The sequence below is a fragment of the Thamnophis elegans genome, chromosome 2 (genome assembly GCF_009769535.1).
Source record: "Thamnophis elegans isolate rThaEle1 chromosome 2, rThaEle1.pri, whole genome shotgun sequence".
Taxonomy (NCBI): Eukaryota; Metazoa; Chordata; class Lepidosauria; order Squamata; family Colubridae; genus Thamnophis; species Thamnophis elegans.
This window is the reverse complement of record NC_045542.1, coordinates 96,140,773-96,157,381: the sequence shown is the minus strand read 5'-3', so window position 1 is coordinate 96,157,381 and position 16,609 is coordinate 96,140,773. Positions and strand designations below refer to the sequence as shown.

The window sequence follows — 16,609 nt, the reverse complement described above, 5'->3', positions numbered from 1 at the left end:
ATAAACTACCAAGTAAGCACCATTTCCCCTTGTTTTATATCAATGAAATAGATTTTTCTTTTGGGAGTTGGGGGTGGGGAAAGAGGAGGATATTGTTTACTTACTAATGAAGGGTGTGTTTTATCTCCCAGCCTTTGAAACATCGTCTCTTCGATATGGCAAATCACAAGCTTTGACACTGCAGTAGCTTCTAATTTATTTGTATCATTAGACACTCTGGTTGCCCAGCAGGTGATGATAGGGCATCCCTAGTAAACATGTTTGTATATTCGTGTGAGCATATGCACACACATAGAGAATGTTAGCAGTTAAATAAATATAGAAGCAGAAGAAATCCCCCACCTCTCTATAATTATTTCTCGCATTCATTTTCCCCTCTCTCTCTCGCCGCCTTTGTGCGAAGCAAATTGGAAATCTCGTAATTAGGCCTGACTCTTAGTGTAGTATTAGACTCCCAAGCCAAAGGTCAACACCCTGAAATGAAATTTAAACCAATTAATCAGTTAGATTTTACTGCTTGTCCGTGTTTTCTCAGCAATTCCCACAGCACGTAGCCTTTGATCAATTCTGCAAAAGCTAAATGTGTGCCTGCTGCTAGCGAGATGGGAATGACATTAACATGGCACTCATAAAACAATCAGAGCAGTGAAACCCTCAAACAGAACAGGGCACAGTAATATTTAATAAAAGCAGGCACATAATCTTCAGAAATTAGCATTTTGTGCCTTGCTGTACCTTTGGGAGAAGAGCTTTTATTTGTGGAGTGATCATTATTATAACAAAGAACAGCTACCTAATAATTTCCACTTTCAGTTGGCAATATGCTATGAGCATTTCTGAACAATTATGCTAAACTGAGGCAGGGTAATCATTTTATTGTCACTGTTTGAAGAGAGGAAATTCTCTATCCACAGTGGCTACAAAAAATGGGAGGAAAACCCCACAAAGGGCAATGTAGTTTGTGACAACAACTTTGGGGAAGCCCTTGTACTTTAAGTGGCATTTGCTTTGTGCCTAAAAATGCAAGTGGAAAAAAAAAAACAATCAAGCCAGGTTCTTAAGGCCGGAACTGGCTCGTGCATTTGCTTCCCTTTCCTTGATCTAACATGTATAAGTCAAAATGCCAGGATAGTGCCTATTCGATTTGTAACTGATGTGATTTGTGGAAATTTTAAGACTCTTCAGAAAAGTGTTTCTAAATTTTAATAGGTTTATTTCCTGTCCTTTAGAGAAGGCTTAGACATTTCTAGTGAGCAGCATTTTCTAGATTTTTGTATGCATTTTTGCTGCTTTGAAAGAAACTCTACTGGCACCTTTGTCATTTGTGGACTGTTCCCTTCCCAGGTTTTCTAGAAACAAACCCATTCCCTTTTTTTTCCTATTGATGTCACTACTATAAAGTACTTTTGCTTTGAGCACAATTCAGTGACAATCTAAATATGCAACGCCATTGATTTCATAAAGATCATAAATCTTACATTTCATTTAGTATGATAGAATGATTATGTAAGGAGCTTTATAAGTCATGTATCATGCATGAAGTGTTTAGTTGATTCCGTAAAACATGCATTTAAAATGCCTTCAGTATTGACAACACTTCTATAGACTGTCTTGTATACTGTCATGAATTATACTTTTTATAATAAGGCGATGCATAGGTATGCCTTTGAGAACTGAAAGAACTGTACGCTTTGAACAACAAAACCAGATAAATACAACCACCAGACTAGTCACTACATTAAGAAATGGCAACTTCTTAATTATACTCAAAAACCTGAGAGCCAAAAGAATCAGAATGCTAAGGATACATATGCAGTGAACACAGTTGCTACTGAAATAAACAATGAAACAAGTAACAGATGCAAGTGCCCCTACTGCAATGCGCTCTACATGGGGCAGCCCTTGAAGAGCATTCAGAGACTTCAATTCATCCAGAATGCAGCCGTGCGAGCGATCGTGGGTGCACCTCGGTACACCCATTTACACCTATCCTCCACGAGCTGCACTTGTTACCGATCGGTCTCCGGATATGCTTCAAGGTGCTAGGCGTCACTATAAAACCCTTCATGGTATTGGACCTGGGTACTTGAGAGACCGCCTGCTGCCAATTACCTCCAAATACCCATTAGATCACACAGGGGTTGGCCTCCTCCGGGTTCCTTCTACCAGCCAATGCCATCTGGCTACCACTCGGGGGAGGGCCTTCTTTGTGGCAGCTCCAGCCCTCTGGAATGAACTCCCCACAGAGATTCGGACCCTCACCTCTCTCCAGGCCTTCCGAAAAGCCGTTAAGACCTGGCTGTGTCAGCAGGCCTGGGGTTGATGAGTTCCCTTCCCCTCTCGATCTGTGTGGCTGCTGGCTATTTTTTAAATGCGTGTATTGTATTGTATGTTTCCCTTTCCCCTTTGGGTTGTTCGCCGCCCTGAGTCCCGCAGGGAATAGGGCGGCATATAAATAAAACAAACCTCAACCTCAAACCTCAAACCCTAAATGGAAGCACAGGCTCACCTCTGTTATGGTCATTTATGGTCATTGAATATGCAAATGTCAGCTTGAGCTAGGGATGGGTAAGTGTCACAGACTGGAACCCTCTCACCTAGCAACATGACTGGAACTGTCCTGGAGGAAGGAGACGAATGAGCACAATGACCTTCACCCAACTCCCAAAGCAAGTCCAGAAAGGTATCATTGATGATATCAAAAGCTATTAAAAGTCAAGAAGAGTGAAGATAGTCCCATCCTGCTCCCATCAGTATAAACTAATAGTTTGATCAACGCTATTTCACTCCCATAACCCACCCTGAACTCTGAATGAAAGAGTCCAGATAGTCACTTCATCCAAACTCCTCAGTAGTTGCCATGTGACCACCTTAATCTCAACCTTTTCCCAAAAGAGACATTTATAGGCTGGATGAAATGGCCCTTTCAGGACAGGGCACACCAATGCCTCCTTGAAAGCCCAATAAATCACCCAGATGTAATCATGTATTCCCTCCCTTGGTATCTTTAACCAGCCAGAAGCAACAGGAATCTAACACAGAGGTAGCCAAACTGCAAGAGAGCTATCTTGCCAGGTGCAAGCAGTGGTGGGTTCTAGATACCGTTCCAACCGGTATGGTTGGAATGGACCCGGTGGCATTCACATAAATGCGCGCAGCGCGTGCATGCATCTTAGCGCCTCCATGAGCCTCCGCAACACTCCAGCTGCTCAGCAGAGCGTCACACAGGTGCTGTATGCGCGTGCGCGGAAGCGCTAAAGACTTAAAAGACCGGTAAGGAGCTTGGGTGGGAAGGTGGACCCTCTGGAGCACCGTACTGGAATGGTATCTGGTGCTCCAGGCAGGCTCCAGTACGCCGTACCTGGGTTGTACTTCCTGCAACCCACCACTGGTGCAAAGGCATCAAACTCTCTCCATATAAATTTCCAAGCCTTAGCCCCATTGGGTAAGTTTCCATTGGCATTGCCCTAAAGTTGGAGTCCAATATAGAGCAGATGCAAGTGACTTTATCTCTGAGATGCACAGCATAATCTTCTCAGTGATCCTATAGATGAACTCTGAGAAGCAATCGGGTCACCAAAAATAGAGCTGCTGAATGGGTATTTGCAAATGCAAGAAGGATGGATAATTTTCCACTACCCTTACCATCAGAGTAGGCTTTAATTGTCCTCACTCTATGTAATTTGCCAGCAGTGCTCTAGGCATCTTTTAGCCTCTTTAAATTCTTCACCTGGGACACCACAAAGAGTGTGCGAACCATGGGCCTGGAGAAGCTATTCAGACACAATCTAATCCAGTTCAAAGCCATGGCCTGTCTTTCTTGCCATCTGACCACCAAGGCTTTGATTGAGTGATGGCATTTTCTTAGGGTGGAAAAATCATAATTCTTTTGGGGTTTCTTTTGCTCTATTTTAATTGCTTAATATTTTATATACAGACACACACGCACACACACACACACTTTATCCTTTGTGCAATGGTAGAATGCAGAAAGAACCATTCAACCATTCAGCAGTGAATGGTTAAAAATTCTATTAATGGTACATTCTTTGCCTGCTTAATATTATTTACATTTCTATTATTTCTTTCTGTCTGTATTTATATCATACTGTATGAAAAGGAAAGGAACAAATGACTTATTTCACATTTTTCAACAAACAACTTCATATTAAACAGCTGCTTTTACATAAAGCCTTGATATAAAAACAAATCATGTATTTTCTATTACCATTTTTTCCGCATATGCAAAATCCATTCAAACTATTTATCTTCAGAGAAACCTTGTGTCCTGGGTCAGTAGTTCTCATTTTTTAAAAACTGCAATTGAGTCTGGTCTGGGAAGAAGAAACTTGCACATGGTTATAATTGTACAGATAATGGGATTGAACTTGAGCCCCATTGTATCATTCTCTCCATATCCATTTGTATTGGATATAAATACTTGAAGGTTGCTCAAAATCATCCTCTTTGCTTGGAGGGCCATCACCCTTTGTGGGTATGTACGTGTGTCTGGGCGTGAAGGTATTCACCTATAGATGAGAATTCTCTCAGGTCAGCTGCCATATCTAAATGTCTATGTGTAAATACTAGACAATAGGAATATGGGTTCAAGTCTAGTTTTAAACACATATGGTCTACCAAAATCTTGGAAATAGTCATTACACAATACAACTTCAACTTTGTCACATTTTATAGAGAAAGAGAAGATCATCTTGAACAAGATGACTATATGCTCCCTTGAAGATGCAGTAACTCAGTCCAACATAACATGAGCAGATTGCATATACATAAAAGGAATTTCTTACTCATTCTCCTCCTCATGCACACAACATCATTCTTTAGGGAGTCCCCAAGCCATTCAGAGCAGATTTCGGGAATATGTAGGAAGAGAAATTTGATCTTCCAGCATTTTCCAGGGTTTTTTTTTTTTTTTTTTGCTGATTTTGAGGGAGAGTTTGATCTAGTTAGTGCTAGGATGAAAGGTCACCAAGAAAATCCCAGAATTTAGGCTAGACCGGGAAGTTGAAAAAATAACTTAGAAAAAGACAAAAGCAAGCTGTTTAGATAATACTTCTAGAAAAATTATAAGGATGTGTCCATAATTCACTAGGGAATGCATTTGACTTTGTTTATCCTGCTCATTGAAAGACCCCATTGCTTATTTTCATAAAAGAATTTAAGAAGTTCCTTTCCACAGGCAGGTTTTACTTGCCCATGAAGATGTGCTTAACATGGCAGTCATGCAGAGAATAAGATAGATAAAAGGAAGAATAACAGTGAGTCATCTTTCAGTCTTGGCATAACAAAGCTGTGCCATCTCTGAATGAGATGCAAAGGTGAAGTCTTGAAAAGCTGTAGTAGTTTTTGAACCAAAAAATATACCCAAATGGCAACAGACATCCCTTATGCCAAAATGCCTAAAGTGAAAAGTTTAAAAAGGTATATAAATGGAAGTTGCTCAGTTCTTTTCATTTACTTTATGATGCCTCTTTTTAGATTAACTCTAGGATTGTACAAATTCATTGTAACTAGGATAGGTTATAGGTTATAGGTTATAGGTTTATTTCACTTTTATGCCGCCCTATTCCCAGAGGGACTCAGGGCGGCTAACAAACCACGGGGAGGGGATAATACACAAAAAAAACAAGGACAAGCGAACAATATACAAAGACAATTTAAAAGCAATCAACAGCCACACAATTCGACCGGGGATGGGAACTCATCAGCCCCAGGCCTGTCGGAACAGCCAGGTTTTAACGGCTTTGCGGAAAGCCTGAAGGGTGGTGAGGGTCCGGATCTCCACGGGGGCCGGAGCAGAGAAGTGTTCTAGTTTTAACTATAGATTTTGTGCTCTGTTCAGATGATTGGTAATTAAGTTTCATCCTTCAAACTTAATGTTATAAAGCCTACCATCTTTGGATTCATTAAAATATATGCTACTGCTAAAAACATATGGTTAAAAATAGGACTGTGGCTTCATTTTCTAATATGTAATGGTATCTTTTTAAAGATAATCCATTTTCCCCCTAAACCTTTGCAAAGATCTGTTGTGTTTCAAATACACTCTGTATAGATTTCCATGACTGCAAAGCGCAAAAATTATTTAAACATAATGATACGTCATGGCTATTGCCATCAAAACATTATAATCATGAAGCAGGTTTACCAAAGTCCTTTATGATGGATTTCCAAAAGAAGAAGCAGGGTCACATTTTGTACAGGCAGGAACTAAGAATCTGAAGAATGCGCTCTTGTCTCCAGCCAGTCAGTCTTCAAGCAGCAAGTGTGCTCTTTTCTTTCAATGGGCTGCCAACTAAGATTATCTTTTAAAGGAAAAAAAATAGGAACAAATTAAAAATTAATGGGGAATCATTCTCTTTTCAAGAATCTGTTCTAGAAATCTTTCTCCTACAAAGAGGGGACAGTGTGAGCCAGACAGAGAAAGGGATCTTCATATTAGAAAGGGGAGGGGTAATCAAAGTTTTCTCTCCCTCCCCCCAGGTCTTTTATCATTAAAATCCTATTCTAACAGCCAAATCCTTCTTTTCATGTGTGTTGGAAAGCAGCTACACCCTGTATCAAAGCCATCAGTCCAAGTGAAGGATGGACTACGGGAGGTGCCACTGTCATCATCATAGGAGACAATTTCTTTGATGGGTTACAGGTCATATTCGGCACCATGCTGGTTTGGAGTGAGGTAGGTGTTCTCTGCAAATTAATATCCAGTAACTGTGTCCTGGTTTATTAGCCAGTTTTCTTTCTTTAGGAAATCTGGTATAGGAACAAAGGGAATGCTTTCTAATTCTTCACATTTTAAACAACCAGGCATTAGATACACTTGTGGCACGTATCATTTCCCCTGTTTATATTTATGTCTTTATTATGAAATAATTATTTAAAAATAAATAAATCTGTGCACATACCTGCAGGAGTTGCAAATAAATCCAATTAGGAATAAATGTCAGTCCTTGATCATCCCAAATGGTTCTTTTTCAAACGGCAACTGGACTTGAAGACGTTTTGCTTCCCATCCAAGAGCTCATCGGAAGACCTGAGAAACTTCTTGGATGAGAAGGAAACATCTTCAAGGAAAAACAAAGTCCAGGTGCCATTTGAAAAAGCACCTGTGGGGCAACATGGCCTGGATGACTGAGAATCTCCGTAGACATCTCAGTCAACATCAGAAACGATAGTTCACTTTAATGTAAACTATGGTTTTATTGATGACCATAACACTTAGCCCCTCAGCCCTACCCTTTCTAAAATAAGAGAATGGTTTTGTACTCTATATACACTATAATATCATTTTATTTTTTGTTCTTTAAAACAATTGCTCTGTGCAATTTCCCTCTCTTTTTTTTAATTCTACTCCTTAAGTCGATTTTACAAACTGGTTTAAAATGTGCTCTTATCTGTTGTTCCCTCATGCAATTACTCAGTCCAATTATGATAAAAATTGCAATTTTAGAAGCAACTTTAATGTGGAAGTACACATGAGGCATAAGCCCATCCCAATGCACATGCTTCAAAATGTACACGATGCGGGTTGTACATTTTACGTCTGTTCATTTTGATGGACAAGCATTTTAGGTGTAGTTCCCCAAATAAGGAGATCTCAGAAGGAAGAGAAATTCCTCCTGTTTGCCCAGTGCTAATCTCTAAATGACACATACAAAGCTCTTGGATATGGAGATCTTCAGACAATAGGCATTTATACAGGCAGTTCAATTTGGCGACATCTGTCAGGCATCAGAAGTTATGGATGCTATGAAAAGCTATAGATACTGATCTATATGGTGCAGAAACTTGTGGGGAAAAAACTAGAATAGGACTTCAAAAGATTACCAATATGGCATGCTGTTAGGTACTGTCAAAGAGATGATGCATTTAGATTTATTTGCCAGAGTATCCCTTTATTTTCCAGAGCAATTTGGGAGAGATACTTTCAGTTACTTCATAGTAACGTTAGAATTCTAGGTTAAATGGGCATGGACCTGATATCCTATCACAAACTTCATATGTTCAAATGTCCTGTTCTTACATAGGACAATTGAAAAATTAGGATTACAACCAGATAATCCTAATTTTTAATCCTAATCCTAATTATAATCAAGCAGGTACTTATATTTACATCATCTATGTAAATATTATTTGATTATGTGTTTCCTAAGGCCTTTGATGTGCTATTTCATATTCCATAATACAACTGTACCATTTCCTTACAAATATTATTTAATATTTATGAATTATATCCACACCAAAACCACTGAACAGATGTTAGCTGTGCATTTGTCACAATGAATATCCTACTTATCTTTTGCAGACCTAAGTTCCCCTCCAGATGTGATTTTAAGGAGCTTTCCCTAAGAGATGCCCCCAACCAAAATAAGTTAAAACATCATATATTGATTTTTGTGATTGCAGGATTAAACCCATAGTATTTTTTATTGCTTTTTGATTGAAGAAACAGAACACCAAGACCAAAATTTCAAAATACAGAATTATAAAGTAAAATAAAGATTTACAGCAAGGCATAGAAGCTTTATATTTACGTATGGTTATTTGATTTCCATTAAAATATTATAGATCATTTAGCGTGTTTATAAAAATGTGAACTGCATAACATCATTTTGAATTGTCCAGGGATTTGATTGACAAGTAAGACCTGGTAACTTGATAATCGCTATTGCCTTTAGGAGAAGATTCTGTTTGTAGCACAGATAATTAAACATCTCAGTAATAGTAGATATTATTCTTTAATATAGTTGGGATTTTTTTTCAAAACAAAGCTAGGTCAGAACAAACTGTGTCTGGATAAGCAAGTAATTTTATTAAAATCTTACAATTAATAATTTTTATCTTGACTAGGTGACTGAAATTATAATACATGATATTTGAATTTTAAAAAAAGTATAGAATAAATTTCATTCACTTTTCATTGCAGTCCAGAATGAAAATACAGCTAAATAGAACTAAATAACTGATGGAAGGAACTGTTAAATATCGTTATTGATGCCTTCCTGCCCCTATAAAGTATAACAACTGAATTTAAGAATATATTAAGAAACAGTAACAAACCAAAGTTTCATTTCTGAAATAGTATTCTTTTTCTATTTTGCAATTTGCAATGTAATGTATAATTTTATTTCCCATGTATTCAAGCTTTGTAATTGCAGTATTTATACGCATGAAATGGAAACTGATTATCAAGGACATTTCTCTTAAAACGCTATGCTGATTTGAACTTCATTAAAGAAATAGGGCTTCCGCTAACTGAGCATGTGGAAAATAGGAGATACATGTTAAATATGCTGATTTAAAATGATTTGGGCTACATACCATATTTATTACTTAAACATATATTTAGGTTCTATAACATAATTGCAAACCTTTTTCACTTAGAGGAGTGAATCAGAGCATAATTTGCCTTGCTAATTGTGTATGAAAACACAGATACTTGAGTTTCAATTAATCTCCAATTAAATTGTCATAATAACCATGATTTTGTTTTTAAAAAATCACATTTAAAAAAAGAAAATTTTGTATACAAGCAGTCAAGTAGAATAGCGTAATCATCTATCTATCTATCTATCTATCTATCTATCTATCTATCTATCTATCTATCTATCTATCTATCTATCTATCTATCTATCTATCTATCTATCAAAACACACACAAACAGATATATACATATACATATACATATACATATATACATATACATATACACATACATACATACATACATACATACATACAAATATATATATACACACACACACACACACACACACACACACACACACATAATACATACATACAAAAGTTATATATATCTATAACATTAACTTTATATCTCATTATATTTTGTGCAACTCAAAATGACGTATGTAATGATCCCACATTGTATTTCTCCATCCCATCAGCTTTATGAGGTGAGATGGGCTGAGAGGGAATGACTGATCCAAGTCCCAGCTTTAAAGTATAGGAGAAAACTAGAACTCATTGTCTCCTAGTAACGGCTGCCATACTTGCATCAGATTAAACTCAGCTATTAGCTAGAATAATTAATTGTTCAGATGATAAAGGGCTATTGCTGCATATACATTATTCCTGTGTGCTTAAAGACATGGAACCCTAAATAACCTTTTATTTTTTTAATAAATGGCATTTGTATGTCATGCATCTGTCATCCTGAATCTGGTTGGTTATACATACGTATTGCTTGTGTATGATTAATAAAAATATGAATTCATTATCATGTGATGTGACAATGGCTGCTGGCTTTTGGGTTTTGATTGTTTTAAGTTAGATCATATACTTATAAAATGAAATCTCCAGGTTCAAAGGCAAATTATGTCTGAATTACATATTAGCATTAGATGCTATGACAAACAATGAGACACGGTTATTCTTTTAATCCTTTCTTTTTTGACCTTCTTTGAAAGACCTAGTTTATATTCCTATAACCAACCTAATGGACTAGACATGTTCTAGTAGGGGCTCTGATAAAGTTCAGGGTATTTTATCCGGCATAGTATTGTGACGTTGTAGTTTGGGGAACTGTAGCTGAATTTAGTTAAATAAGTAGTCAGTGTGGTTTGGGATGGGGTGGAATTGGGGTGGAATTGAATTGGAGCATGATATGAAAGACAAGACAAGGTTTAGCCCTTTCATTTTTCACTTCTCTCTTAGAAGACTTCCCATTGTGGTAATCACCCCATGAATAGTTTACCCCAAAATAGTGATAGAAGGGAAATATATAGGTACAACTAAATAGGTATAACATTCTTCTGCAGTGTGTTGATGAGGCAGCTGGTATGGAAGCTTCTAGAGGAGAAAGGGCATCTGAAGAAACTTATGATTTATTCAGATTGTGATCTGAATTGGGAATCTTTCCAGAGAACAATGATTATGCTACTGCAGCTCACAGATTCTGAGATTGTGAAATTTGGAGTAATCTCTGAAGGTGTATAGTCTCCAGTGGGGAATCGGAGATGGATTGAGATTGCCAGAAAAATCTAGGTACACAAGAAAAGGAACTCAGTGATAGATTAACAAGAAAGGGATCTGCAATAAAAATACATAAGATAATTTTAAAAACACATAATTTTAAAATGCTGTTTTAACATGTCTTTCTTTATATTATAAATATTACATTTCCATATCATGACATGTTTAAGTGTCAACCAAGAGGACTAGTTGGAGCATGGTAACTTTCTTATAATAGCCCAAACTAATTTTGATAAATTGATTATACTTTCATAGCTCAAGGTAAGAAGTACAGAATAAACAATAACTATTTAAAATGCATACATATGCAACAATAGCTGCATTAATTACAGGTGATAGAATAAAGCTGAAATGTGTGAAATAAAAATTAACATTCTGTGTTGTTACAGAAAGACCCACATGCTCAGAATTTTAGAGACACTTTCTCCTATCTTTACATTTAATCCACTGTCAATTTCCTAATGAGTTAAGATAAAATATTTGAAGCAGATGAAGTAATGTTGTGATAGAACAGTTTATTTAAAAATCTCAAATGAGAAAGGCTGTTAAAGTCAGATCTAATGCACACATATATACATAATATGCATTCACATATTGTAGTTATTATTTTGTGACCAGGCTTGTGAAAGTGTCTTACAGCAGTATGCAATTAATACTTCAAAAGCTATAGTATATATTTTATAGCATACAAACCCAGAATCTCCCAGATGAACCAGAACAAGTATATGAGGTCAACCTTGTGCTTCTCTCTGTTTAATGAAGTATTCTGCACAGAACAATATTATAATATAAGTTTGGGATTTCAGTTGGAATTCTAATTCTGAAAAAATAGTGATGGACTATTACAACAAAGGAATCCCCTATTGCATCACAGATATGCAGTGAAACAGGGTAAATATATTAAAGTTAAGCCCTCTGAATACATGTCATTGTCAGAGAGAAAACATATATGTGCTTATTTTTTCCATTGCCTTCACTGAAATGTGGAAAGCCCTCACTTTTTGCTTGATAGTTTTCTAATAGGACACTCATATCTGATCTGGCATATGCTAGGGGAGTAAAATGAAAATCCTGTGGGATTCCTTAGTATAGAAATTGCAAGTTGGTTCAATCAAAAGTTGTGGTTTGTCACAAGAAATTCTCATACCCCCGAAATAAATGCTTGCTATGTACGAAAACAAAGCTAATATAATTATGTCTGGGAAATAACATTTGCAAATATTGTTGTCATTGGCTTTTATGCTAGTTATTCCAAGAATACATTCAAACAATGACAGGTTAATTATATATTCCAAAGTGTTGTAGTGTGATGTGAAAAAATGTGTTATTACATAACTATTCTATATCTACCAATTTCCTCTATTCTTACAATTTCTTCTAGCTTATTACGCCACATGCTATCAGAGTTCAAACACCACCCCGACATATTCCTGGTGTTGTAGAAGTTACATTGTCCTATAAATCCAAGCAGTTCTGTAAAGGCACACCTGGAAGATTTATCTACACAGGTAATGTTGCTTTAATTTAATATAGTTTTTATCTGAAAAAGATATAGCTGACCAATGTTTGGTGGTGTTGCTACTTTGAGACTATGCATTGTAGTAATGAATATTCCAAATTAATGCAGAGTCTTCCAACACAAAGAAACTTTCTTCTTTTTTCACATGACAATTCAAATAATAATTTGTACGCTGTGAAACATCCAATCACTAATTCATTAAGACTTATATTTCAAATGAAAAATAATAACATCACAATTTGACTAAAAAATCAAGTTCACAGTGTGAGGAAAAGGTTTGATGACATGGCTGCTAGCCATATCTTTTAGAAATTTGAAAGATTGAGTGTCAGGTGACAGGAATCAGCACTGTGTTTGCTTTTACATCTGTATTCTGCCTTCTCACAAACTAAAGCTCGAGGCAACATGAAACAGTGATCATAGAATTAGATAGAATGATACATATGGAGCCTATTACAGGTCTGATAACTTTTTTAGAAGGAAGAAATATATGTCCTCTAATGACTTGAGAAATTATCTGGATTTGTTCCTGTCCAACTAACAATGGGCTATTATTCTCTGTTGATTATCAGGAGAAGTTCTGAGCCATCATCCTAGTATTCTATAGTTGCTGATAATATGTTGTCTATATTTGTTTTGAGGTTTTTTGTGTATTTTCAGAAGTCCATGCCCCTCTCAAAGTATTTGATAGTATAGAGATTTCTCCATATATCTAAGAGCCTTCTACTCTTTACAAAAAAGAGGTGACTTTCCTTGGGTTGGTGCATCAGCTTTTGATTCCTAGATGAATGAGGACATCTCTGGAAACACTGGAACAAATTTTTGTTGTTGTTGTGTTTCCTATGTACAAGTTTTAAGAGGAGTATAAATTAGGTTTCTAAAAAGTGAATCCCTCCCATTTCATCAGCCAATCAATCAATCAATCAATCAATCAATCACTCAATCTCAAAACTGCCAAAAATCTTTTCACAGAAAACACAATGCTGCCTTTAGTTTAAAAGAGAAATATTTTTCCCTGCCAGATGACAACTACACAAACTCCAGGTCCTTGACTTCCTGTCAATAGTACTATCTTAGTAGCCTGGTATATATGTACAATTGTCATTTCCCCTGCTGGTAGAAGAGATGGATAAGGAGGCTGCAGCCAAATAACAGGCATCCTTTACCATAGTAAAGGAGAACACACAACAGGAGAAATGGAGTTTCAGCCTTTTAGTGTTGTGTGGAAAGTTGGGAGTTACAGCAGCTGCATGATACTAGAGGGTCGTCTAACCACAGTTACAGTAGTATGCTTGTTGAATTGAAGCTTGTAAGAGTATGATGGCTCCAACTGATTTGATAGACCAGCCCTCAGTGGGACTTGGCCTAGAGTCAATGTCTTGTCACCTCATGAAGTTTACACCCATTATTAGCAATATAGAAACAACAAACAGATAAAAACAGAGCTAGAGATAATGAGCATATTGGTAATTAGAGATGGATGAGAAACACTCCAATTTCAATCAGTGCAAGAATATTTGCTTTTCTTCAGCATATATGCAAAACTCCCACATACAAATGGAGAAAATGTGAATAAACAAACAAACCAAAAATTATTTCCTTCCTTCCTTCCTTCCTTTCCTTCCTTCCGTCTACCTAGCCTACCTACCTACCTACCTACCTACCTACCTACCTACCTACCTACCTACCTATAATAGGCCAAGTGAGGAAAAGAAAAGTAATAAACTGCAGAAAAGCAGAACTGATAACCTTCCCCATAACAAGCTCACCACAGCTCAGAGAACATTTTATGTTTTGATTATAAATAATGGTAAAAAACAAGATGGATAAACTGAATCACACAGACTAATGACCGAGGAACTGAACAAAGTTTGTCTAGTGCCATTTTAAAAATGTGTGCCAGTCCTGGACACTTAGCTATGCTACTATAGTTATGAGTGTGTACTTCAAAATATGTGTATTCCAAAATACTTGGAGAAATAGCTGGTTGATGTTTAAAAAATGTCAGAATATTCCAGCAAAACCAATGGAAATTCTGTCCTCAATTCAAATAATCCCACTCTCCGTTTCAGTAGTACACTAGTTATACTTCTAGATGGCTTTCTTATCTAGTTATTCCTGGATTTAAGGTATCTTTAAAACCTTTGTTCAAAAGATTAAAATCTTCTGAAGCTAAATGCAGAATGTTGCTGCTGGTGGGGTTGGGAGCAGAGAATACAAACAATGAAATTATACCTATTCTACATCTTATAATGGGACCGCACTAGCGTCTTTATTCACTTGGCCAGCTCTAATATGGGCATAGTTGTAGAAGACCCCTCTCTCCAAGGATGTTTCCCATACTCTCAGGTAATATATGGAAATTTCCATTATAAATGGTCAATTCAGAAATCAAAGTCAAGAAGTCAAGATTATATGTTTGATTGCACTGACCACTAAATAGGAATAAATGGATGATACATTAAAGTACATTTGGAGGCTATAAAGATTATCTATCTATCTATCTATCTATCTATCTATCTATCTATCTATCTATCTATCTATCTATCTATCATCTATCTATCTATCTATCTACTATCTATCATCTATCTACATCTATCATCTAGCTATTTCAACAAATTACTCTGAGCTGTAAACATCATAAAATAAAAATGAAAAACAAAGCAATCAAAACTGTAGAAAATAAATATATATGACAACAGGAAAGACTGCTTCCATAGATTTTAATATAGTGAAGAAATGGGCCCCTAACACTTGAGCATAAACTGAACATAAAATTAAGTCTTCACTGTCTTGCAAAGGTCCAACAGGGTTGGGGATCATTCTGATATGTGAAGGGAGAATATTCTAGGGAATAGGTTCTACACAGCAGAGAAGGCATGTCTCCTACATAGTTCCTATGGCAGCTGACATTCCTGCAACATGCCCAACGTTCCTGACCAAATTGGACAAATGTAATACATATCTACATGAAAACATTTTTCTGAGTACTGTATCAGCCTGCTAACACTGAAAAACTCAGTTTGACTGTGTAGTAAATGAACATTTGGCAGCTTTCCTGAGTTATCTCCACTGCATTCACCAGACGTACAGAGTGATAACATAGTGCTAAGCATGAGGAGAATTTTGGAAGGACTGTGTTTGAATAACCTGGATTCATGGAATGCCAGACAGACATATGACCATAATTTTTCAGCACATTTATGTTTGAAAATGATAGTGAAATTAAAACTTGATCATCCAATGCCAATTCCTACTTACAGTGCAATATTCAGATTTATTCAAAAGTGCTTCAGTGAAGTTTCTTATCAGATCACATAACAATGTATAGTTTGTTTCTGTGTGTCTTTGTTTGCAAATTAACAATACCCACAAAATGTAATAGACTAAATAGAATCCCATAGAATTCAAAAGTTTTGATGAAATCTTTGAATAGTTCCTCATTATTTTGTTTTACAACAACCAATTTGATTGCCATTCTTCTTCTTCTGTGTCTATATCAAACTTTAAATGCTAGCATGAAGCCATCTTCTTAGCTTTGTCATTGGTCAAAAATAAATCATTATTAGTTCCCGGTAGATGATACACCCATGATGGCGAACCTATGGCACTTCTGCCAGAGTGGCATGCAGAGCCCTCTCTGTGCGCATGTGTGCCATTGCCAGCTGCTCTTCTGGTGTCTGGCAGCTGGACTTTGCGAGCGCTGGAGCACCAGAAAATGGCCCCAAAATGCCCCAAAATGCCCCCAAAACAGGCTGGTTTTCGGGCCATTTTCTGGACCATTTTCATGCCATCTTCCAGGTCGTTTTCAGGCTTTTTTTTTTTTTTTTTTTTGCATATCCAGTGTATTTTTGGGGCTGAGAACAGCCTGAAAAATGGCCTGAAAAAAGCCAAAAATGACATGCATGTGCCAGCCAGCTGGTCTTTGGGTTTATGGCACTCTGGCACACGGACATGCAAACGTGTTTTGGTTTGTGCACTGGATGCCGAAAATATTTGCCATCATTGCGATATACCATCAGATGGACTGGACTCTGTGTCTCTCCACATTGACATAGTTGTTATCTGCTTTGTTTG

The 16,609-nt window shown here is 36.8% G+C and overlaps 1 protein-coding gene across 2 annotated transcripts in view; it reads left to right on the top strand.

Annotated features, from left to right (window-relative positions):
* The window catches only part of EBF1 (EBF transcription factor 1), a 348,388-nt gene that overhangs the window by 275,051 nt on the left and 56,728 nt on the right, over positions 1-16,609 (top strand). The window contains exons 9-10 of one of the 2 annotated variants that reach the window (XM_032212355.1): positions 6,567-6,697; positions 12,395-12,521. In XM_032212355.1, the coding sequence (XP_032068246.1) occupies positions 6,567-6,697; positions 12,395-12,521 (258 nt within the window). Of the gene's footprint in view, positions 1-6,563; positions 6,698-12,394; positions 12,522-16,609 lie in introns of both variants that reach the window. The other variant, XM_032212354.1, reaches the window with a different exon arrangement.